General features: G+C 44.6%; 1 protein-coding gene across 4 annotated transcripts in view; it reads right to left on the minus strand.

The window, feature by feature from the left end:
- SMURF2 (SMAD specific E3 ubiquitin protein ligase 2) overlaps positions 1 to 25739 on the minus strand; it is a 161761-nt gene that overhangs the window by 29979 nt on the left and 106043 nt on the right. For 2 of the 4 annotated variants that reach the window (XM_068264044.1, XM_068264043.1), the window contains exons 7-15: positions 19595 to 19678; positions 18046 to 18248; positions 17532 to 17616; positions 15768 to 15926; positions 12087 to 12327; positions 11254 to 11357; positions 9558 to 9672; positions 8464 to 8642; positions 8015 to 8152 (exon numbers count right to left, since the gene is read on the minus strand). In XM_068264044.1, the coding sequence (XP_068120145.1) occupies positions 8015 to 8152; positions 8464 to 8642; positions 9558 to 9672; positions 11254 to 11357; positions 12087 to 12327; positions 15768 to 15926; positions 17532 to 17616; positions 18046 to 18248; positions 19595 to 19678 (1308 nt within the window). Of the gene's footprint in view, positions 1 to 8014; positions 8153 to 8463; positions 8643 to 9557; positions 9673 to 11253; positions 11358 to 12086; positions 12328 to 15767; positions 15927 to 17531; positions 17617 to 18045; positions 18249 to 19594; positions 19742 to 25739 lie in introns of all 4 variants that reach the window. The other 2 variants (XM_068264042.1, XM_068264041.1) reach the window with 1 other exon arrangement.

Genomic DNA, 25739 nt, shown 5'->3' on the forward strand with positions numbered 1-25739 from the left:
TGTGCCCTTAGCAGAAAAACACCCCCAAAGCAAAATGTTTCCACCCCCATGCTTGACGGTGGGGACGGTGTTTTGGGGGTCATAGGCAGCATTTTTCTTCCTCCAAACACAGCGAGTTGAGTTAATGCCAAAGAGCTCTATTTTAGTCTCATCAGACCACAGCACCTTCTCCCAGTCACTCACAGAATCATTCAGGTGTTCATTGGCAAACTTCAGACGGGCCTGCACATGTGCCTTCTTGAGCAGGGGGACCTTGCGAGCCCTGCAGGATTTTAATCCATTGCGGTGTAATGTGTTTCCAATGGTTTTCTTGGCGACTGTGGTCCCTGCTAATTTGAGGTCATTCACTAACTCCTCCCGTGTAGTTCTAAGGTGCTTTTTCACCTTTCTCAGAACCATTGACACCCCACGGGGTGAGACCTTGCGTGGAGCCCAAGAGCGAGGTCGATTGATGGTCATTTTGTGCTCCTTCCATTTTCAAACAATCGCACCAACAGTTGTCACCTTCTCTCCCAGCTTCTTGCTAATGGTTTTGTAGCCCATTCCAGCCTTGTGCAGGTCTACAATTTTGTCTCTGACATCCTTGGACAGCTCTTTGGTCTTTCTCATGTTGGAGAGTTTGGAGTCTGCTTGATTGATTGATTCTGTAGACAGGTGTCTTTTATACAGGTGACTAGTTAAGACAGGTGTCATTAATGAGGGTGACTAATTGAGTAGAAGTGTCTAACCACTCTGTGGGAGCCAGAACTCTTAATGGTTGGTAGGGGTTCAAAAACTTATTTCACTCAATGAAATGCAAATCAGTTGCTATCTTTTATTTAAGGTTATTTTTTCGATTTTCCTTTTGAAGTGCTATCTGCCACTGTTAAAATAAACCTACCATTGAAATGATACTGTTCTGAGACTTTTCATTTGTCATTGGACAAACTTACAAAATCAGTGAGGGGTCAAATAATTATTTCCTCCACTGTAATAGCATGAGACAACAGTCACCAACCACCTCACATAACAGCATGAGACAACAGTCACCAACCTCACATAACAGCATGAGACAACAGTCACCAACCACCTCACATAACAGCATGAGGCAACAGTCACTAACCTTACATAACAGCATGAGACAACAGTCACCAACCACCTCACATAACAGCATGAGACAACAGTCACCAACCACCTCACATAACAGCATGAGACAACAGTCACCAACCTCACATAACAGCATGAGACAACAGTCACCAACCACCTCACATAACAGCATGAGACAACAGTCACCAACCACCTCACATAACAGCATGAGACAACAGTCACCAACCACCTCAATTAACAGCATGAGACAACAGTCACCAACCTCACATAACAGCATGAGACAATAGTCACCAACCACCTCACATAACAGCACGAGACAACAGTCACCAACCTCACATAACAGCACGAGACAACAGTCACCAACCTTACATAACAGCATGAGACAACAGTCACCAACCACCTCACATAACAGCATGAGACAACAGTCACCAACCACCTCAATTAACAGCATGAGACAACAGTCACCAACCACCTCACATAACAGCATGAGACAACAGTCACCAACCAACTCACATAACAGCATGAGACAACAGTCACCAACCACCTCACATAACAGCATGAGACAACAGTCCTTAATGTGCTTCTTCTTGAGCCACTCCTTTGTTACCTTTGCTGTATGTTTTGGGTCATTGTCGTGCTGGAACACCCATCCACGACCCATTTTCAGTTTCCTGGCAGAGGGAAGGAGGTTGCCGTTCAGGATTTCACGATACATGGCTCTGTCCATTTTCCGCCGTTAATGCGATTAAGTTGTCCTGTGCCCTTAGCAGAAAAACACCCCCAAAGCAAAATGTTTCCACCCCCATGCTTGACGGTGGGGACGGTGTTTTGGGGGTCATAGGCAGCATTTTTCTTCCTCCAAACACAGCGAGTTGAGTTAATGCCAAAGAGCTCTATTTTGGTCTCATCAGACCACAGCACCTTCTCCCAGTCACTCACAGAATCATTCAGGTGTTCATTGGCAAACTTCAGACGGGCCTGCACATGTGCCTTCTTGAGCAGGGGGACCTTGCGAGCCCTGCAGGATTTTAATCCATTGCGGTGTAATGTGTTTCCAATGGTTTTCTTGGCGACTGTGGTCCCTGCTAATTTGAGGTCATTCACTAACTCCTCCCGTGTAGTTCTAAGATGCTTTTTCACCTTTCTCAGAACCATTGACACCCCACGAGGTGAGACCTTGCGTGGAGCCCAAGAGCGAGGTCGATTGATGCTCATTTTGTGCTCCTTCCATTTTCAAACAATCGCACCAACAGTTGTCACCTTCTCGCTAATGGTTTTGTAGCCCATTCCAGCCTTGTGCAGGTCTAAAATTTTGTCTCTGACATCCTTGGACAGCTCTTTGGTCTTTCTCATGTTGGAGAGTTTGGAGTCTGCTTGATTGATTGATTCTGTAGACAGGTGTCTTTTATACAGGTGACTAGTTAAGACAGGTGTCATTAATGAGGGTGACTAATTGAGTAGAAGTGTCTAACCACTCTGTGGGAGCCAGAACTCTTAATGGTTGGTAGGGGTTCAAAAACTTATTTCACTCAATGAAATGCAAATCAGTTGCTATCTTTTATTTAAGGTTATTTTTTCGATTTTCCTTTTGAAGTGCTATCTGCCACTGTTAAAATAAACCTACCATTGAAATGATACTGTTCTGAGACTTCATTTGTCATTGGACAAACTTACAAAATCAGTGAGGGGTCAAATAATTATTTCCTCCACTGTAATAGCATGAGACAACAGTCACCAACCACCTCACATAACAGCATGAGACAACAGTCACCAACCTCACATAACAGCATGAGACAACAGTCACCAACCACCTCACATAACAGCATGAGGCAACAGTCACTAACCTTACATAACAGCATGAGACAACAGTCACCAACCACCTCACATAACAGCATGAGACAACAGTCACCAACCACCTCACATAACAGCATGAGACAACAGTCACCAACCACCTCACATAACAGCATGAGACAACAGTCACCAACCTCACATAACAGCATGAGACAACAGTCACCAACCACCTCACATAACAGCATGAGACAACAGTCACCAACCACCTCACATAACAGCATGAGACAACAGTCACCAACCTCACATAACAGCATGAGACAACAGTCACCAACCACCTCACATAACAGCATGAGACAACAGTCACCAACCACCTCACATAACAGCATGAGACAACAGTCACCAACCACCTCAATTAACAGCATGAGACAACAGTCACCAACCTCACATAACAGCATGAGACAATAGTCACCAACCACCTCACATAACAGCACGAGACAACAGTCACCAACCTCACATAACAGCACGAGACAACAGTCACAAACCTTACATAACAGCATGAGACAACAGTCACCAACCACCTCACATAACAGCATGAGACAACAGTCACCAACCACCTCAATTAACAGCATGAGACAACAGTCACCAACCACCTCACATAACAGCATGAGACAACAGTCACCAACCAACTCACATAACAGCATGAGACAACAGTCACCAACCTCACATAACAGCACGAGACAACAGTCACCAACCTCACATAACAGCACGAGACAACAGTCACAAACCTTACATAACAGCATGAGACAACAGTCACCAACCACCTCACATAACAGCATGAGACAACAGTCACCAACCACCTCAATTAACAGCATGAGACAACAGTCACCAACCACCTCACATAACAGCATGAGACAACAGTCACCAACCAACTCACATAACAGCATGAGACAACAGTCACCAACCACCTCACATAACAGCATGAGACAACAGTCCCCAACCTCACATAACAGCACGAGACAACAGTCACCAACCTCACATAACAGCATGAGACAACAGTTCCCAACCTCACATAACAGCATGAGACAACAGTCCCCAACCTCACATAACAGCATGAGACAACAGTCCCCAACCTCACATAACAGCATGAGACAACAGTCCCCAACCTCACATAACAGCATGAGACAACAGTCACAAACCTCACATAACAGCATGAGACAACAGTCACCAACCACCTCACATAACAGCATAAAACAACAGTCACCAACCACTTCACATAACAGCATGAGACAACAGTCACCAACCTCACATAACAGCACGAGACAACAGTCACCAACCTCACATACAGTGGAGGAAATAATTATTTGACCCCTCACTGATTTTGTAAGTTTGTCCAATGACAAAGAAATAAAAAGTCTCACAACAGTATCATTTCAATGGTAGGTTTATTTTAACAGTGGCAGATACCACATCAAAAGGAAAATCGAAAAAATAACCTTAAATAAAAGATAGCAACTGATTTGCATTTCATTGAGTGAAAAAAGTTTTTGAACCCTCTAACAATAAAAGACTTAATACTTAGTGGAAAAACCCTTGTTTGCAAGCACAGAGTTCAAACGTTTCTTGTAATTGATGACCAAGTTTGCACACATTTTAGGCGGAATGTTGGTCCACTTCTCTTTGCAGATCATCTCTAAATCCCTAAGGTTTCGAGGCTGTCTCTGTGCAACTCTGAGCTTGAGCTCCCTCCATAGGTTTTCCATTGGATTAAGGTCCGGAGACTGACTAGGCCACTCCATGACCTTAATGTGCTTCTTCTTGAGCCACTCCTTTGTTGCCTTTGCTGTATGTTTTGGGTCATTGTCGTGCTGGAACACCCATCCACGACCCATTTTCAGTTTCCTGGCAGAGGGAAGGAGGTTGCCGTTCAGGATTTCACGATACATGGCTCTGTCCATTTTCCGCCGTTAATGCGATTAAGTTGTCCTGTGCCCTTAGCAGAAAAACACCCCCAAAGCAAAATGTTTCCACCCCCATGCTTGACGGTGGGGACGGTGTTTTGGGGGTCATAGGCAGCATTTTTCTTCCTCCAAACACAGCGAGTTGAGTTAATGCCAAAGAGCTCTATTTTGGTCTCATCAGACCACAGCACCTTCTCCCAGTCACTCACAGAATCATTCAGGTGTTCATTGGCAAACTTCAGACGGGCCTGCACATGTGCCTTCTTGAGCAGGGGGACCTTGCGAGCCCTGCAGGATTTTAATCCATTGCGGTGTAATGTGTTTCCAATGGTTTTCTTGGCGACTGTGGTCCCTGCTAATTTGAGGTCATTCACTAACTCCTCCCGTGTAGTTCTAAGATGCTTTTTCACCTTTCTCAGAACCATTGACACCCCACGAGGTGAGACCTTGCGTGGAGCCCAAGAGCGAGGTCGATTGATGCTCATTTTGTGCTCCTTCCATTTTCAAACAATCGCACCAACAGTTGTCACCTTCTCTCCCAGCTTCTTGCTAATGGTTTTGTAGCCCATTCCAGCCTTGTGCAGGTCTAAAATTTTGTCTCTGACATCCTTGGACAGCTCTTTGGTCTTTCTCATGTTGGAGAGTTTGGAGTCTGCTTGATTGATTGATTCTGTAGACAGGTGTCTTTTATACAGGTGACTAGTTAAGACAGGTGTCATTAATGAGGGTGACTAATTGAGTAGAAGTGTCTAACCACTCTGTGGGAGCCAGAACTCTTAATGGTTGGTAGGGGTTCAAAAACTTATTTCACTCAATGAAATGCAAATCAGTTGCTATCTTTTATTTAAGGTTATTTTTTCGATTTTCCTTTTGAAGTGCTATCTGCCACTGTTAAAATAAACCTACCATTGAAATGATACTGTTCTGAGACTTTTCATTTGTCATTGGACAAACTTACAAAATCAGTGAGGGGTCAAATAATTATTTCCTCCACTGTAATAGCATGAGACAACAGTCACCAACCACCTCACATAACAGCATGAGACAACAGTCACCAACCTCACATAACAGCATGAGACAACAGTCACCAACCACCTCACATAACAGCATGAGACAACAGTCACCAACCACCTCACATAACAGCATGAGACAACAGTCACCAACCACCTCACATAACAGCATGAGACAACCGTCACCAACCACCTCACATAACAGCATGAGACAACAGTCACCAACCACCTCACATAACAGCATGAGACAACAGTCACCAACCACCTCACATAACAGCATGAGACAACAGTCACCAACCTCACATAACAGCACGAGACAACAGTCACCAACCTCACATAACAGCAGAAGACACCAGTCACCAACCTCACATAACAGCATGAGACACCAGTCACCAACCTCACATAACAGCATGAGACACCAGTCACCAACCTCACATAACCGCATGAGACAACAGTCACCAACCACCTCACATAACAGCATTAGACAACAGTCCCCAACCTCACATAACAGCATGAGACAACAGTCCCCAACCTCACATAACAGCATGAGACAACAGTCACCAACCTCACATAACAGCATGAGACAACAGTCACCAACCACCTCACATAACAGCATTAGACAACAGTCCCCAACCTCACATAACAGCATGAGACAACAGTCCCCAACCTCACATAACAGCATGAGACAACAGTCCCCAACCTCACATAACAGCATGAGACAACAGTCACCAACCTCACATAACAGCATGAGACACCAGTCACCAACCTCACATAACAGCATGAGACACCAGTCACCAACCTCACATAACAGCACGAGACAACAGTCACCAACCTCACTTAACAGCACGAGACAACAGTCACCAACTTTACATAACAGCAGAAGACACCAGTCACCAACCTCACATAACAGCATGAGACAACGGTCACCAACCACCTCACATAACAGCATGAGACAAGTCACCAACCACCTCACATAACAGCATGAGGCACCAGTCACCAACCTCACATAACAGCACGAGACAACAGTCACCAACCTCACATAACAGCACGAGACAACAGTCACCAACCTCACATAATAGCACGAGACAACAGTCACCAACCTCACATAACAGCATGAGGCAACAGTCACCAACCACCTCACATAACAGCATGAGACAACAGTCACCAACCACCTCACATAACAGCATGAGACAACAGTCACCAACCACCTCACATAACAGCATGAGACAACAGTCACCAACCACCTCACATAACAGCATGAGACAACAGTCACCAACCACCTCACATAACAGCATGAGACAACAGTCACCAACCTCACATAACAGCATGAGACAACAGTCCCCAACCTCACATAACAGCATGAGACAACAGTCCCCAACCTCACATAACAGCATGAGACAACAGTCCCCAACCTCACATAACAGCACGAGACAACAGTCCCCAACCTCACATAATAGCATGAGACAACAGTCACCAACCTCACATAACAGTATGAGACAACAGTCACCAACCTCACATAATAGCATGAGACAACAGTTACCAACCTCACATAACAGCATGAGACAACAGTTACCAACCTCACATAACAGCATGAGACAACAGTCACCAACCTCACATAACAGCACGAGACAACAGTCCCCAACCTCACATAACAGCACGAGACAACAGTCCCCAACCTCACATAATAGCATGAGACAACAGTCACCAACCTCACATAACAGTATGAGACAACAGTCACCAACCTCACATAATAGCATGAGACAACAGTCACCAACCTCACATAACAGCATGAGACAACAGTTACCAACCTCACATAACAGCATGAGACAACAGTCACCAACCTCACATAACAGCATGAGACAACAGTTACCAACCTCACATAACAGCATGAGACAACAGTCACCAACCTCACAACAGCACGAGACAACAGTCCCCAACCTCACATAACAGCACGAGACAACAGTCCCCAACCTCACATAATAGCATGAGACAACAGTCACCAACCTCACATAACAGTATGAGACAACAGTCACCAACCTCATATAACAGCATGAGACAACAGTCACCAACCTCACATAACAGCATGAGACAACAGTTACCAACCTCACATAACAGCATGAGACAACAGTTACCAACCTCACATAACAGCATGAGATAACAGCCACCAACCTCACATATTCCTTTTTGGTTTCTTCAGTCACTGGAATGGTCTTTCCATTCGGTTTCAGCTCATGTTGGATGAGCTCGCCATATGCGCTGTGTTCTACGCAGAACGTATGATCCAAGACAGCCGTGATGTCATTCTCTCTGAAAAGACATGACATCATAAGAGAAAAAAAGGGGGGGGGGGTGGAGGAGCATAAAGGTAACACACCTATCCTGTACATTTTGCAATATAACACATTGTACTTGGAGGAGGTACCCTGTAGAGACACACAGACCCCCAATCATTCCTTATACATGAAATTAATACCTGTATTCATGAATAAGCACACAGAATGAACTGGAAATCCCAGCATGCCCAGCCAAGAACTATGATCAAACCAAAGTTTGAGGATTCAGGAACTTTATTAGTCAGCGCTCTAAGCTTTAGACCATGTTTTCTGAAGTCAACTTACAATATCCACACCAGACTGTTGTGGAGGTCGGGGTCCACAGACTCCATGTCATCCAGCGTGATGGGCTTCCCAAGAAGCTGCTTATAAAAGGGTAATGTGAAGCCGCCATCAATATAGTGCCCATGAAACACTGCCATGCCCATAATCCGACCAACAAAGTGGAAATACGACAAATGTTCCTACAAAGGGAAAACAAGAGATACCCGTTAATATATTAAGATTACAGGGATCTGCTAAACCTTTATCTCCAATCTACAGAGATGCCCTATTTCTGGTGGCAGAAGCAGTTAAACATTTTATTTATATGAAAATCCTGGTAGCGACATTCCCCTAATTCACTTGAGATTAATTCACGATTCTCAACATTCGCTACCGGAAGACACCTGTTTTCCGGCTGTAGAGGACCTTCTCTAACCTCGATGCGTATCTCTTGTGGTTAAACACCATATGAGCAAGTTAGGAGTCATACATTGGCACAGGTGTATCGAATTATAACACATTTTACTTATGGCCACTTAAAAATAATGACAGCTTGCTAACAAAAATAGAATTATTTCTGGCAGGACTCTGGTGGTGAGGCGTTAGCACATCTGACGCACCCATTACAACTGGCTCCTGCTCTCTCTACTGGTACCTTCTCTCAGGACTCTGGTGGTGGCAACTCAGCCCTCCTGGTAAAGCCATTACCAGGGGCCCCTTGTTAACCCTACTCCTCCCATTCCTCTCTTAGGGGACTCTGGTAGTGAGAAATCTGTACGCCTGACACATCCATTAGAGAGTCCTGCTCCCCCCACAATGACCAAGGTCTCCTCTAACCTACTGGGTCTTAATTTTCACTACTGCCAGGTTTTCCTCATCTTCACACTGTTGAAAACACACCAGGAGGAGGAGGGAGGACCACTTAAGGTGCAAAACAATCAAGAACTATGGCAGATCTCATTATGGTAGCTCCTCAGGTATATATAAGTACCCAGCCAGTGACTGAACCCACCAGACACAACCTACATCTGTGATATGATTTCTCAGTGGACAGACTGTTCCAAGTGTATGAACTCCATGCATGTTACGAAGAGGAGGGATTCTGAGCCACATACCGGGTTGACCGCAGAGTCTGGGTTGATCTGTAGTGTGTAGATGTCATCACGGGAATATTGGAAGAGGCCATAGTATGGATTTAGCATCTCGTGAGACAAAAGATAAAGCCACTCTCTGCAGAACAGACAGAACACACAGGAAGTTTGTAACAAGGACAACAATTAAGGCACCAAGTACAACTAAAGTAAAAGATAGCTATACGAGCACAGAGGCTTAAAGAGACACTGAAGCGAAAAAAAAATGATGATATTATGATTTGTATGTGTAGTACAGCTAAGAAAAAAACCATTAAGATCAGAAACATCAGTCTAATTGTTTCCAGTACAGGAAGAGTTGAGAAACTCCAGTTGTTATCTCTATGCAAAAAAGCTATTAAGCTCTCCGACTAACTTAGTCCTGGAGAGGGCTGTTATCTGACTTATTATCTCAACTGTAAGTGAACTGTTTACTTTTTCTCTGCCAGAGGAGAGGTCATTACTTCAGACTGCTCTGAAAGACTCATTTTGAATGTTGAGTGTTGTGTTATCTGCACATATTATAGAATGATGCAATGTTAGAAAAAACACTATATACCTGAAAATAAAAATATGAGAATATTTTCTTTGCTGCTAATCTTGTAGTAATTATTCATAGTACACAACCAATTCATTCTATCATATTTTTTTTCGCTTCAGTGTTCTCTTTAAAAGACACATTTTTGGCCCATGAGATAAAGGTTCAGAGCTGGCAACAGTGGGCACAAAGATGGACAGAGGCAGCCGCACTTTATGATTTATGTAGCCCTAGCAGAGACTGGCTGACCATATGGATCTCCAAATAAAGACTAGGAGCTACTTACACCCACCCCCCACCCCAGCTTAGGTGCTCTCAAGTCTTGTGTAGTGCTCAGCAGGAGAGCAGAAGCTCCAGGAGAAGGTGGCGTCACATAAGTCATTAAGTTCCTGGTCAGGAGCTTCTTCAGTATCCACTTCCTGCAAAACAGACTTCAGCAGCATGCCACTGTCCTCTAAGGCAGTTGTCCATGCTCCTCCCACTTGAACCCTCTCTGAACAACATGACTATGCTAAGCCAGTGATGGACAAAGATGCCAATGATACGCATGCAAATGTCATGCTAATTTTATGCAGCTTGAAAAAGGACAGAGTAAATGCCACTGTGCCCACATTCATATGGTCCATTTTCAAGAGTCATAAAATTTGAACTTGCTCTTATAAATCTGCACATGGAGTTCAAGATATCTCCAAAAATAAAAGAAGGGGGGGACAAAAGGGGGAAAGCTCTAGAATGGCTTCTTGTCCATCATCCTGGCCAGGGTGTCCCCATACAGGGAATGCCCTCTATGATCTAGGAACTACCAGGCAGGAAACACTCTGGCAGAACAATGTAGGTGGTGCCCACAGTATGTCTCAGGTTATATTTGCAGCCAGATTTTTTTAGCTGGGATATATTAAATGTAAAGGTAGCAACACATCCAGCGATTTTGGTGGCCAGTCGACCAAGAGACAGATCTCTCTCTGATCGAATCTGATCAGAGAGATATGTTGGCCGCCATAAACTGCAGGCCAATTACAGATCGATTTCAGCACAGGAATCGGTCTTCTGCCACCCCTACCGGCCGCTGTCACCCTAATGTTTTCTGTATTATTTTTGGTTGCCTCACAGATTTGCTTTAAGCTGACTGGATCTCCAAGTTACCTGGCCACACCTCCATAATCCAACCCTTCCTCCCCCCGGAATTTGATCATGAGTCTCTTCCACAGATCCTTCGGCCTCATCTTCATAACCTGCCTGTAGGATTCCTGCAAGAGAAGGACATATGGTGAGCGGCTGCGTACATACTGTAGACAAAGCAAGCAGCAGAATTAGACATTAGCGACTTGTTCTTTACACAGCCAGGCCACAATCTTGTCACGCTGTCCCGCCAGCTGGTATTTCTTGGCCTGGCTCCACAGGAATGAAATGTTTTGGACTATTCAGGATCTAACAACAACTTCCAGGAACTGAGCTGCAGACACTGGTCCTCCAAGCAGCCGGACAGCTGCAGGTTATTAAATGTTATGAGAACCATTAAAGGGAACCTAAACCCAAAACTCAACAACATACATTCTCAATGGATTTGTGATGATTAGTGAAAATGACTATTACCTTTGAAACTAAACTTGCCTGCAGCTGTAAGACCACTAGTGGCTGTGAGGATTCCTGTGAGCAGATAGCTGTCAGCGCAAATCCAACTGCTCACGTAGAGAAGAAATTGTTTCTGCAGGAATTCTGGGAAATTAAGTTTGACATCTACTGTTCTTTCTACTTTAGGTGTCACACCTGACTGATTTGCCCACCAGATGGGAAGAGGATGAAGACATCAGTGAAAGGTCCCAGTCAGATTTTGCCACCAAGCCAGGTATTCTATGCAGCCCCTTACTTCTACACAATGTGTATGCTCACTCAGCACCCCAACTCCTAAGAAATTGCTTTATTAAATTTTCAATTTAGTTGACATTTAAACACAAGCACCAATGTGCATGACGTACCTCAAAGATCTCCTCCCGGGACACCTCGATGCGGCAATGTCCGGCCTGAGGTTGCTGCTGGGACAGTTCCTGTCGTAGGATCTTCAGTTTTTGCACCAGGTCTCTCTTGTAACGTGGGACGGTCAGGCAGTCCACATCTTCAGGCAGCTGGCAGAGAGACACAACCTGCTGCTGTTGCTGCTGCTGCTGCTGTTGCTGCTGCTGCTGCTGTTGCTGGTGGTCTTTGAGCTGGTTCTGGCGGCTGCAAAGAGACAAATGTGGACAACTGGAGTCATGATCTCACCATCTAGAGCATACATGTCAAACTGCGGCCCGCAAGCCAAATCAGACCCTCATGGCCATTCAATTTGGCCATCAAGTGGTTTCCCCAATTTGCATTGTGTTAGGCCCACTCTAGGCCACCACCACCAGGGAAACAATATTGGAGGTGAAGCCCTAGAACACCAAGGAAGGCATATGGGGAGGGAGAAAGCACTAAACACTAGGGAACTGTATAGTACAGTGTACAATTTCGCCCACTTTGTATCTACGTTTGACACCTCTGATCTAGAAATACATTCCAGATCAGGCTGTGTTCACAAAAGCAGCAGGTTTCTTCAGATAACAAAGCTTCTCAAAAAATGTACTCCACTAAATACAGCCAAAGCAAACCTCTAGTTTCACCAGACACCTTGTTATATAACAGAAGACATTGTCACCAGTGCAAGAAACGTCTTCAGTTCAAATGAAGAAATGGAAATGTCAAGATATGTATATGTGTAGTCAGTTCAGCTTGCCTAGACAACAAAGTATCATAACGTGCATTTGGTTGGATGGTGTAATGTGGTTAAGGGCTCCATCTCTGACACAGGAGACCTCGGTTTAAAAGCTCAGCCCTTTATATTCAGTAAGCCAGCACCTATTCAGCAAGGTGTCCTTGGGCTAGACGGCCTAACGCTGCTACTGACTATAGAGCAAGCCCTAGTGACTGCAGCTCAAGTGCTTTGAGTCTGCCAGGAGAAAAGCACAATATAAATGATGTCTTACCTGTTCAAGTTAATTGGATGAAGGAGCGAATGGTTTGTGATGCAACACCATTAGTGGACCACAGCGTGCATTCCTGGCAGTGAGGTGGCAAGCTAAGCAGCATTACGGCGGCCTTAAGCCCCATCTGCACGATAAGATTCTTTGTGCGATTCGATTAAGATTCTTTGTGCGATTCGATTAAGATTCTATTTACGATCCGATTAAATCAGACATGTCTGATCGGGATTCGATTCAATTAGATGTGCCTTTGCAAAACAATGGCAAATCGAATTGAATCGAATCCCGATCGGACATGTCGGATTTAATCGGATCGCAAATTGTAACCGAATCGCACAAAGAATCGTATTGTGTAGATGGGGCTTTACACGCATCGATTTTCTTGTACAATTCCCAGCAGATTCACTCTAATCTTAATCTGCTGAGAATCAATACATCTAAAATGTCCAACTGATCAAATTTATTGGTCAAAGTCGAAAGTATTGATTGGACAGGACATAAAATCTAGGCCAATCAGGGATGATGGGAGTGGAGAGATTGCCTGTGGGCTAGCGATGCATTTGTACAGACTTCAGCCACAAACTGTCGCCCGAGAAATTGAGTCCTGACTGCTGTGAATAATAGATAGTACCCGTGGGTACACACGCTTACTAACTCAACACAGTTATCTGCTGGCCCATACCAAGATGAGGCTGGACTATAGACTTAACTCCGCTCCCTCCACCCGATGAGGGATATCTCTATGGCCTCAGTGCCTGTGTAGAAGTCAGGTGATAATATGGCAAGAATGACTGAAGGGGGTGGGGCATGGGAGGAGGCTCTGCATGGGCAGAAGGAGGCGTTGCCTGAGCAGCTGAACCAGGAAGCCCAGCCTAAAACCCAGACTTCCCTGAAGTTCATCAGAGCCTTGTTGATGGCAGCAGCCTACTCTGCTGAGGTGGCAAGGCGGTATGGCTTATTGCTTTGCCAACAGTTTACTATTATGCAATTCTCAACAAGAATACAGTAATGGAAAAGAGTCAAGTAAGACATGGTGACTGCCTTACTTCAAAGGACACCTGAAGTGAGAGAGGTATGAAGGCTGCTGTATTGATTTCCTTGTAAAACAATACCAGTTGCCTGGCACTCCGGGTGATGTTTGCTGTATCAGTGTCTGAACACCTTAAAGTGGATCCGAGATGAACTTTTACTCCTTGCATAATTGTGTTCCTTACATATAGTTTATAGGGCATTCCTCAAGCCAAATACTTGTTTTGTTTTGTTTTAATACCCTAATTTCCTATAAAGTTAACAAACCACACCCACAGCTTCTCCAGAGTGCCTTGGCGCTTGCAAAGGATTGTGGGATTTCAGTCTGGGCAGGTGAAAAAGGTGTTACTAGCTATAGATTTCAGAGGCAGAGTTTTCACAATCTGAGAGCTGCAGTGCAGATACAGATCAGTTGCCTGTGTAATGGAGGAGATAAGAGTGGAGTTTTCACAGAATATGCAGATTAGCATGCCTAGATACAGATAAGCTTGCCTGTGTGTAATTGTGTAATAGTGAAAAGCAGAAAACATGTCTGCTCCCATTGTATCACAGTAAAAAATATTAATATACTGTTGAAGCTGTTTGAAGATAGATTTGCTGTGTAAAATATCTAAACTTTAGATAAGATATATAGACAAGTCACTTGTTATATTTAGTTTTTCATCTCGGATCCGCTTTAAAGCGGTTTTGTCACCATAAAAATCAAATTTCAACAGCAAGTGGTCTGAGTGTATTAAGTGATATAGATGCTAATCCTGCATTCAAAACTTGCAAAACTTTTTCTGCTGTTATGGTTTGGAGTTATCACATACTTTAGGAGCACTGGCCCTAGTGCCAAACAGTGCCAAAGAGTTGAATGCTGGGAGTTCTTTTTATCTATAATACATTCCTCCTCTTCCATTTATTTCCCTGCCTAGCTTCTTATCTGAAATACCCCTGCTCACTTGTGTTTACAAGCAAGGCTGAGGTGACTGATTGGAGGATAAGACAGTGCAGTTGTTAGTATACACCTCAGTGGGAGTGTCTGAAGACTCTGGGAGGAGGGCAGCTCATGAATACACAATGAGCAAGAGAAAGGATGGGGGGGAAACAAGAGTCAGGGAGGATATGATGTCAGCATTAGCTTGGCAAGATGGCCACTGCCTAGAATAGGATTTTCTGCTTTTCCTTTATAAAATTCACAGGAATCATTACGTGGATAACACAATACATCAGTTATGCAAGTAGAAGTAGTATTTATCTACTTATATATGTGTTTTATTTCTAGGTTAGCATGGGTGTCGCTTGTTCTTTAAACAAGCATGCAGCAAATACAGTCAGACTTCAGTCAGAAACACCTGATCTGCATGCTTTTTCTAGATCTATGGCTAAAAGTATTGAAGGCAGAGGATCAGAAAGACTGATGAGCAATTTGCAATGTCTAACAGGAAATAAATAAGGCAGTCTCCATATCGCTCTTGCTTCAGGTGTCCTTTAAGTACTGCAGCATGATGAAGAGCTGCCTAACGGCCTGTTCGTGTGACAGATATCTCCAATATGAATCCACACTGGTCACATGATCACCCTGCAGAGCTCCACACATCTGCACCTGTCTGTGACATCATTCTGGGAGGATCATCTCACACTTACTTTAATACGATGTGGAGGTTAGCGGAGAGTCGGGGGTCTGTGAACTGTGTGGTGCGGTTGTTGTGATCTACAAAGTAGACCCGCCCTGTGGCTGTGTTCCGGATCTCCCAGCCGGGCGGGAGGGGCCCCAGTTCCTCGCAGTTTACGTTGCTAAGATCCCTGAAACACAAACAGAGGTCAGAAAGAATAAAACAGAAGACACACTTCTTCCTCGTCCAGCCTCACACTGCACAGGGGAGGGGAAACACTCGCACTGCATCCAGAAACACCATCCGCTATGCTGAAATCTCCCCGTCCCTCACTGACACATAGCTTGCATTCCACAGTGCGCAGCTCAGAACCAGCAACACTTAGGCTGGCAGTGATTGCAATTTAGGAGAGACAGCACTGCCCTCACTCAATGAACAGCTTGTACTGTAGTGTGCATTACTAATGGGGAAAGCTAGGAAGCACCCACCTGGCCTTTGTCTGCACACACGAGACTCCAGGCTATACCCTATCAACAGCCTGGGTACTGTAATGCTCATTACAAAAGGGAAACCCCTAATATACACACAGGAGACTCAACACTCCATCCACAGCCTACCCCCTCTACTGCTCATTACCAAAGGGAAACCCCTAATATACTGTACACACAGTCTGCAAATATACATAGAAGACTCAGTGCTATACCCTATCCCCAGCCTGCCCCCTCTACTGCTCATTACCAAGGGAAACCCCTAATATACTGTACACAGACAGCCTGCAGATATACACAAGAGACTCTGTGCTATACTCCATATCCCCAGCCTGCCCCCTCTACTGCTCAATACCAAAGGGAAACCACTAATATACAGAGTCTGCAGATACACACAGGAGACTAAGTGCAACACTCCATCCACAGCCTGCCCCCTATACTGCTCATTACCAAGAGGAAACCACTAATGTACACAGTCTGCAGATATACACAGGATGCTCAGTGCTACACTCCATCCACAGCCTGCCCCCTATACTGCTCATTACCAAGGGGAAACCACTAATATACACAGTCTGCAGATATACACAGGATACTCAGTGCTACACTCCATCCACAGCCTGCCCCCTCTACTGCTCATTACCAAGGGAAAACCACTAATATACACAGTCTGCAGATATACACAGGATACTCAGTGCTACACTCCATCCACAGCCTGCCCCCTCTACTGCTCATTACCAAGGGGAAACCACTAATATACATAGTCTTCAGATATACACAGGAGACTCAGTGCTGCACTCCATCCACAGCCTGCCCCCTGTACTGCTCATTACCAAGGGGAAACCACTAATATACACACAGTCTGCAGATACACACAGGATACTCCGTGCTACACTCCATCCACAGCCTGCCCCCTCTACTGCTCATTACCAAGGGGAAACCCCTAATATACACACAGGCTGTGGGAACACCTGGACAACCCCACCCCGATTATGCTTGTAACACAGGAGAATCACTGCTTTCTATTCCATTTACTCTCTCTACTGCTCCTTACCAAGGAGAAAGCTCAGGATGATTCCCTCACTTATATCTAAGGAGCTTAAGAGCACCAGCTGTACAGCTCTGGCTAAAAGGATGCGTTTTAAAGCAAATGTGTCAGACATCACAGTTCATAAACTGCTACTGATTCTTTTATCCCATTAATACCCTTCAAGGATTTGAATCTAAGAAAAGAAACCCTGAACACTCACCAGTCAAAAATCTTTTTTCGCAAAGAGTAATACAAGAGATAGATCAGTAAATGAACTTACCTGGGTACCCGAGGATCGTGCCACGTGCTGACGCCAGTCTGTGTATGGAGGAAATACACCTGGCCCTGCTGTGTGGTCCTTTGCTCTGTTACCGGGAAGGAAAAAAATGTCATGACCAAATCCTGCACAATCAGTATTTCAACTGTGGTGATGAATTGTAATAGATGAAAGAAGCACCTGTGAGACAAAGTGAAAGGGTGGGTGGGCGGGGCGGTCTTCAGGGACGAACTATGCGGAATGAGGATGACCGTTGGGGCAAACTCTGCGGGCTGAGGAGGACTCAGGGGGTTAACTGTGTGGGATAAGGATGACTGTGGGAGAAAACTCTGTGGGATGAAGAGGACTGTGGGGGAAAACTCTGCGGGATGAAGAGGACTGTGGGGGAAAACTCTGCGGGATGAAGAGGACTGTGGGGGAAAACTGTAAAGTCTCTATGAACCCCTGGTTTCCAAAGAACACTACAAAATCCTCATGCTGCATCCCCTCCAAAATGCTGTCTCTCTGGAAGACTCACCATATCCCTCCGGCAGGTCAGGTGGGGTGTGTAAATGTGTCCTGCTCATGTAATTCCTATGTCGCTGCGACCTTACTCTCCTCTCTGCTATACGGGGGTCCGATGTCTGCCCGCTTGTGGCTCCGTTGGTCCCTGTGATGGGCGTGTTCTCATCTACAAAACAGCTCAGGGGCCTTCCGGGACTGGAATATTCCGATGCGGGCCTGTGGAGGAAGCATTTCACAGTCATTATCCATCATATGACATGCTAGCTGTGGTAAACCGATGTCACTTCAGCTTTAACCTGAGATTCCTTCACACATTCTGAAAACATTTCACTTTGTGGAAGGTTCCCTTTACAGAAATACTATGGCTTCATTATGAACTACCACAACATACAGTATATGCACTAGATGGCACACAGGCAATTAACCAATACTTAAAGAGAAACTCCGACCAAGAATTGAACTTTATCCCAATCAGTAGTTGATACCCCCTTTTACATGAGAAATCTATTCCTTTTCACAAACAGACCATCAGGGGGCACTGTATGACTGATATTGTGGTGAATCCCCTCCCACAAGAAACTCTGAGGACCGTGGTACTCCTGGCAATTTCCTGTCTGTGAACGTTGTTGCATTGTGGGAAATAGCTGTTTACAGCTGTTTCCAACTGCCAAAACAGCAAGCAGCAGCTACATCACCTGCCAGCAGTAAAAATGTCACCATGTAATAAATATCAGAATATAAATCAGGGATTTAAAATATTTTACAATGTGCAAATACTGACTAAATCATTTATACATAATTATTGTAAAACTGAAGCACTTTTTTATTACATTATTTTCACTGGAGTTCCTCTTTAAAATTAACCCGGTTACCTACATGAACTTGTTTAAAGCCCAATCTACACGATAAGATTCTATTTACGATCAGATTAAATCCAACATGTCCGATCGGGATTCAATTCAATTCGATTTGCCATTGTCTTGCAATGGCAAATTGAATCGAATCCCGATCGGACATGTTGGATATAATCGGATCGTAAATAGAATCGTAATCTAATCGTAAATAGAATCGTATCGTGTAGATTGGGCTTTACACCCACAAAATAATCAGATATTCTCAATCAGCCATAGCAGCAAAATTTTACTCCTAACAATAATTTCTCAGATTATTTATTGTCTCTGCTCCACCCTGAAGTCTGCCCATAAAGGCAAATTACAAGTTTACTGTTGTATGAAGAACAGTATTCTTTGCAGTGCCCTCACATTTACTGCCCCAAACACTTTATTGTTGCTAGGATACCTGCATGGGAGGACCCGTCTCACAGAGATGCAGTATTACTCATCACAGCTCTCAGCCTTGGTCATGTGACTTCAGTAAAGGTAGAACTTACTACTGGTTTGTCTATTCAGGCGGCTGAAGAAGTAATTGTAATCCAACCAATCATAGTTCAACTTTTAAAAAAATGGGGGCAGGTCTGATAAAGTTCTTTCCTGATTGGTTGGTGTGGGTTATTGTGTAGCTTACTGCATTATATAATGGAAGGAGCAGTAAAATTCACTTACCGGGTTGGGCGCTCCCACTGGGTGGTCCGGGTGATGTGGTTTAAGTACTGGATACGCCCCGAGGCGGTCCGTCTTTCCTCCCAGCTACGATCCAGACACGGGAGAGATAAAGCAGTGAGTGCTATTTCCAGGATACCGAGGCCCGGCCTTATAGTGCGGCCGCCAAGACAAGGGAGAAAATAAGCAGGTGTGACATGAATCAGGAGGCCGTAACGGCTGGCGGGCTTTGCCGAAAGGTCAGAGGTCAGAGTAGGTCAAAGTGCAACTTCCCATAAGGTGGCCTTCCAATACAGCTGTACAGCACAGCATACACCTCCATCTAACATTCTATGATCGTAATTATTGGCTTCATTCTGCACTGCTGCAGGCACCTGATGTCATAAAACTGATTAATATAAGAGGTGCCACATAGTCTGTGTGTGTTTTTAGAAGGGGGATGTCTGAAGTTTTAGTGAAAATTATATTTCTGTAACCTGGTGATTTCACGCTATATAAAGCTATGCACCATTGCCAAGCCCCTCCCCTCGGCATTGCTAGTACTAGACTAGCTCCGCCTCTGACATGTAATGGAACTCTAATGACCTTTGTATACATACTCTGACTCTGCCTTTCAGCAAGGCTGAGCATTAAACAGCCACAACACAAGTCATGTGACAAGTTAAACAGACTACATAATGGAGGCAAGAAACACAAACAACACTAAGACACAAACACGCATCACTATGATAGGTTAGCCTGGTTAATAGAGCAAGAGATCAGAAAGGATTTGTTAAAAACGGTAAGTGTTTTTCATCAAATAAATAACTGCAGTAGTTCAAAGCAACCAATCCTGTTTAAGGGATAACTATTGCTAAAGAAATGTAAAATTTTAATTGCATACACATAAATGTACATTTTTCCCAAAGTAAAATGCGCTATAAATGTATTATTTTTTCCCCCATGTTGCTGTAACTTACAGTAGGTAGTGAAAATCTGACAGGTTTTTGGAATAGTCCATCTACTCATGGGGGATTCTCAGGTGTGTGTTTTTTTTTTAAATTTACAAAATCACTAACTGAATGGCAGTTGCTCAGTTCAACTGCTAAAAAATTGTAGAAACAAGTATGAAGGCTGGTCGGCATCTTTGTTTAGATCCTTTTAAAAGGTTGCTTTTGCAAAGAATAAAGGTAATACTAAGGAATCCCCCTTGATGAGATTGATTAGTTCAAAATGTAACATTTTTACTTCCTTACTGTAAGTGACAGCAACATAGCTGGGAAAGGTGATCTATGGCTCATTTGACTATGGGAGAAAGGTACATTTATAATATGCATCCATTCCACATTTTACTATTTTGGGGAAAGTGGTGCTTTAAGCTGTTAAAGACTACCCAGCAAGCTGATGGTGAACCAGAACTCCCAGGAGTGTGTAAGGGGCTACAAAGGACCAGAAAACCCTCTTACTAAAAATGTTACAGGGCCAACAAAGGTTGATTTGCATATTCAACACTGATGCATTGTGGGAGACCTCACTGCAACCTGAATTATCGCAAATACCTTCTGTTTTGTTTGCTTTAGCTGTTAAAGTGAGATTGCGCTCAAATTTAAAATTCTCTTTTCAAATTGTCCCCCTTTGCAGAATGTTTTTTTAAAATAAATATTATTCAGACACAAATTTGGAGCCTGGTGTATCCTGAAGTCTGTTAGCAGGGTCTGTGTTGTGCGCATGATGCGATGTCAGCAGTGGCAGCGCTACACTGGAGCATTGCGCAGAGCAGTGTTCACACACACCCCCCCCCCCCCACTGTGCCACCCTCTAGGTTCCTGAACGCTGGATAGGCTGGGCTTCAGATTTTAGGGGCAGCTGGGCAAGTTGTGTTTTAGAATGCCAAATTCAGGGGTTAAGGGGAAACTTTTAATAAATAAAAAAACTGAACATGGGGGTGGGGCAGGAATCCAATTAATGTATAATAGACACATTACTAGTGCTCATTACTTCCTCACAGGGGATGGTTGAGCCCCGGTTCCCTGAACTCTGAGGGAAAGGCTTCTAATAAAGCAAGAGCAGCCTCCCCTAGCATCATATAATAAGCTCAGGGCGGAGGAGTCTCAGGCAAGTATGTCATACTCACCAGAGTCTGGCCATCAGCAGAAATATTGCTTTGGCGCAGTGGAATCCAGTCTTCTTGCAATGGTTGAGAATGCTCTTGTTGCACATCCACTTGTGTAGCGCTTGTACCTTTAGCAGGATTGGGTTTCCATAGAGAGCTATAGGAGTGCATGTTCCTTGCTCTAATTTACAGCACAGCGTGGAAGCAGAAGTGCAACAGTAGCTTATCCAATGAATGCTGGACTCTGCAATCCCAAAATGTAGATTTCTGCTGATGGCCAGGACCTAGTGAACAAGAGATCTATTCCAATCTCTGCTTCACTTAGACTTATCACAATATGGAGTGTTCCTTTACCATGAATCAGTCTGGTCAGCAATAAACGATATTCAAGCTGAAAAAGAAAAGTTAATCCTTACTTACCTGGATCTTCTTACAGTCCCTAGCAGTCTCTGTAGCCCCTTGCTGCAGTTCTGCTGCCCTTCAGTGTGCTGCTAGCCCCTACATAAGATCACCGACCATACACACCTCTCGATCGTGCTTCCGTGGCCGGGAGAGTACTGTGCTTGCGCTGTTTAAGTATTTGATAACTGCGCAAGTGTGCCATGCAGATGTGCCCACAGCTGTGGTCAATGATCTTACAGAGGGGCTAGCGGTACACTGGAGGGCATTGGAACTGAGGGAACACAGGCTGCTAGGGGCTGGAACAAGCCCCAAGTAAATCAGGATTAACTTTTACTTTTCAACTCAGATATCCTAAAGGTGCAGGCGTCCAGCATGACAAACCTACCTATATAGTGACTGTGATCAGACACATACATACAGTACATACATACATATAAAAGGATACCCGAAGTGACATGTGACATGATGAGATAGACATGGGTATGTACAGAGCCTAGCACACAAATTACTTTGTTGTGTTTCTTTTTTTTTTCCCTTTCTCTGCCTGAAAGAGTTAAATATCAGGTATGTAAGTGGCTGACTCAGTCCTGACTCAGACAGGAAGTGACTACAGTGTGACCCTCACTGATAAGAAATTTCCCTTTTTATCTCTTTCCTGCTCTCAGAAGCCATTTTCTGCTGGGAAAGTGTTTTATAGTTGGCATTTCTTATCAGTGAGGGTGACACTGTAGTCACTTCCTGTCAGGACTGAGTCAGCCTATTACATGCCTGATATTTAACTCTTTCAGACAAAGAAAAAAAGGAACACAGCATAGTTATACGTGTGCTAGGCACTGTACATACCCATGTCTATCTCATCAGGTCACATGTCACTTCGGGTAGCCTTTAAAGATTAGCAATAAAGTTGCTTGTGCGTAACCAAACTCACGGAGAAGAGTGTGATAGACTTGTAAAGCTCTGATCACTTCCTGCTTTAGCCAGAACAGGACACAGAAAGGGCAGGTGACTATGGGCCAGCAAATCAGGGCCCTCCAGATCTTTCATCTAACTAAACTGAGTACTGCCACACACAACTATTTAGCAGTTAGGCAATGAGTACAGATGGCATCCCTAGATCTTACACCCCTGAAAACAAGCCAGAAGGGGCAGCTATATGTTTGCTTCTGATTGGTTCCCTTAAAGGAAGACGACGACAACAACAAACTGAAATAATGACACAATTGAAGCGAAGGACAGAACCCCTCCCAAGAAGGAACACTGGGCCGAAAAATGTTCAAGATCTTTATCTGACTATCCGCTATTAGGGATGATCATTGACATGCAAATACTTTCTCCTAACATTAAACTTTCAGATTAATGATATGCAGCTGGAACATGGACCAATACAAATGGACAGGAAGTAATTCTGATTGGTCCAATGTCGAGCTGCATAGAATTTTCTTGAAATATGAATGTTAGGAGAATAATTTGCATCTCATTGATCATACCTAGCAACTAAAGAACGTCATTCAGCCATAGAAGCCACTCAAACAGAACATCATCCAATAGAGCCAAACTCTAGAAAAGTTCTGCATTAGAACCTCATATTTAAAGGGTAACTGAAGTGAGAGAGGTACGGAGGCTGCCATATTTATTTCCTTTTAAGTAATACCAGTTGCCTGGCAACTCTGCTGATCCTCTGCCTCTAATGCTTTTAGCCACAGATCCTGATCAGGCGTTTCTGACAGTATTGTCAGATCTGACAAGACTAGCTGCATGCTTGTTTCAGGTGTAATTCAGACACTACGGCAGTCAAATAGTCCAGCAGGGCTGCCGGGCAACTGGTATTGTTTAAAGTGGACCTAAACTCTTGCACAGGACTGACGAAATACATAGAGAAATGCACCTTGTATGTATTTAGAGCGTTGAGCTTGTTTCATTCCCCCTCATTTGTGTCTAATCACAAATTGTAATCTGATCTCCCCCCGTGTCACATGGCTGCTTATGGCAGAGATGGCAGATAAACCTATTTAAAAGCACAGGCTGTAAACAATATGTCTGCTTCCGTGAATCAGGAAGTAGGAACACTGCAGATATATTTTAGGATTTGTATCGGCTGTAACAAAGAAATAGTTTTTGTTTAAAGGTTATTAGGCTGTGGCGTAACTTTTAGAGCAGAGAGGACGTTCTGAGTTCAGGTCCGCTTTAATACAGGGGCGTAGCTAGGGGGGGTCGGGGTAGGACAAGTGCCCCCGGGCGCCGGGTCCCCAAGGGCACCCAGCTGAGCTGCAGTGGTTTTTTGTTGTTGTTTTTTTGGGGGGAGCAGTGCAGAGAAGAGGGAGAGCTGTGAGCAGCGGTAGGGAAGGGGGGCCATCTCCCCCTCCTTCCCTCACCTTAGGGTGCTCTCCCTCCCTCGCTGTCCCCTCCATTAATGTCCGGGTGTCTGGCGCAGCATGCGGAACTCACCTCCATCTCGCTCCAGTGCCGGAAGTTCGGGTGCCGCAGCCGCTGCTCTGGTGTGGACTAGACCAGAGTAACGGCAAATCCATCTGGCGCTGCGACGAGATGGAGGTGAGTTCCGCCTGCTGCGCCAGACACCCGGACATTAATGCTGTCAGATTGAGTGTATTTTGGGGAACTGCTGCCAGGTGAGAGGTATCTACCATATTAAGGGGGCATTCTGCCTATTTATGTGAAATGCTGTCTATTTATGTTCCTCATGACTGCTGAATTTGTCTTGTTGGGGGCCTCATGGTTACTGAATTTGTCTTGTTGGGGGCCTCATGATTGCTGAGTTGGTCATGTTGGGTGCCTCATGTTTGCTCATGATTGCTGAATTTGTCTTGGAACATGCTGGAAGGTACATACTGAGGGAGGGTGGGTGAGCGTGAGCCTGCTAACCTCCATGTACATTTGGCTCCACCTATAACCATGCCCACATTTATTATGTGGCCACGCCCCGTTTTTGGCACGGCACAACCTTCACCTTAGGGGGCGCATTAATAGTCTTTGTCCCCGGGTGCTGAAAAGCCTAGCTACGCCTCTGCTTTAATAGGAAATAATATGGCAGCCTCCATATACTTCTCGCTTCAGTTTAACTCCTTTAACTCAGAGTTCCCCAACCCTGTCCTCAAGGCCAAACAACAGTACATGTTTTGCAGGAAACCACAAACATGCACAGGTGGAGTTATTAGTGCTGCAGGCCTGCAGCAGAGATGATTAACTACCTCTGTGGCTTTATATAAAACCTGGACTGTTGGTGGGCCTTGAGGACAGGGTTGGGGAACACTGCAAGTTTAACTGACACTGCATGTTTACCTTAGCCCCAATCTTTTGTTGCTGCAGGATTGAGGTGCAGCTAGAACATTGCTGCACATCCAATCACGGCCTCTAATCTACAGGCAGCAGAGCACCATCAGGTTAGGTGTACTCCAGCGCTGACCGCAGTAATGCTGCACTCCGTGCACATCATGTAGGAGGAGGAATTGCTGCCATTCAGCGTCTAAATAGAAAGAGTAATACTGGTCCAAGAAAGCAGCTGGGCAAGATTTGTTAGGAAGAAGTCTAGCCCCCCACTGAGCTCTTATTAGGAACACTATAGTTGTGCTAGGCAGAGCAGCTTTGTTCTTTCCATCAGCCTCAGTTCCCCTTGTTCATATGATGGTTATCAACCTG

Source organism: Hyperolius riggenbachi, chromosome 12, assembly GCF_040937935.1.
Source record: "Hyperolius riggenbachi isolate aHypRig1 chromosome 12, aHypRig1.pri, whole genome shotgun sequence".
Taxonomy (NCBI): Eukaryota; Metazoa; Chordata; class Amphibia; order Anura; family Hyperoliidae; genus Hyperolius; species Hyperolius riggenbachi.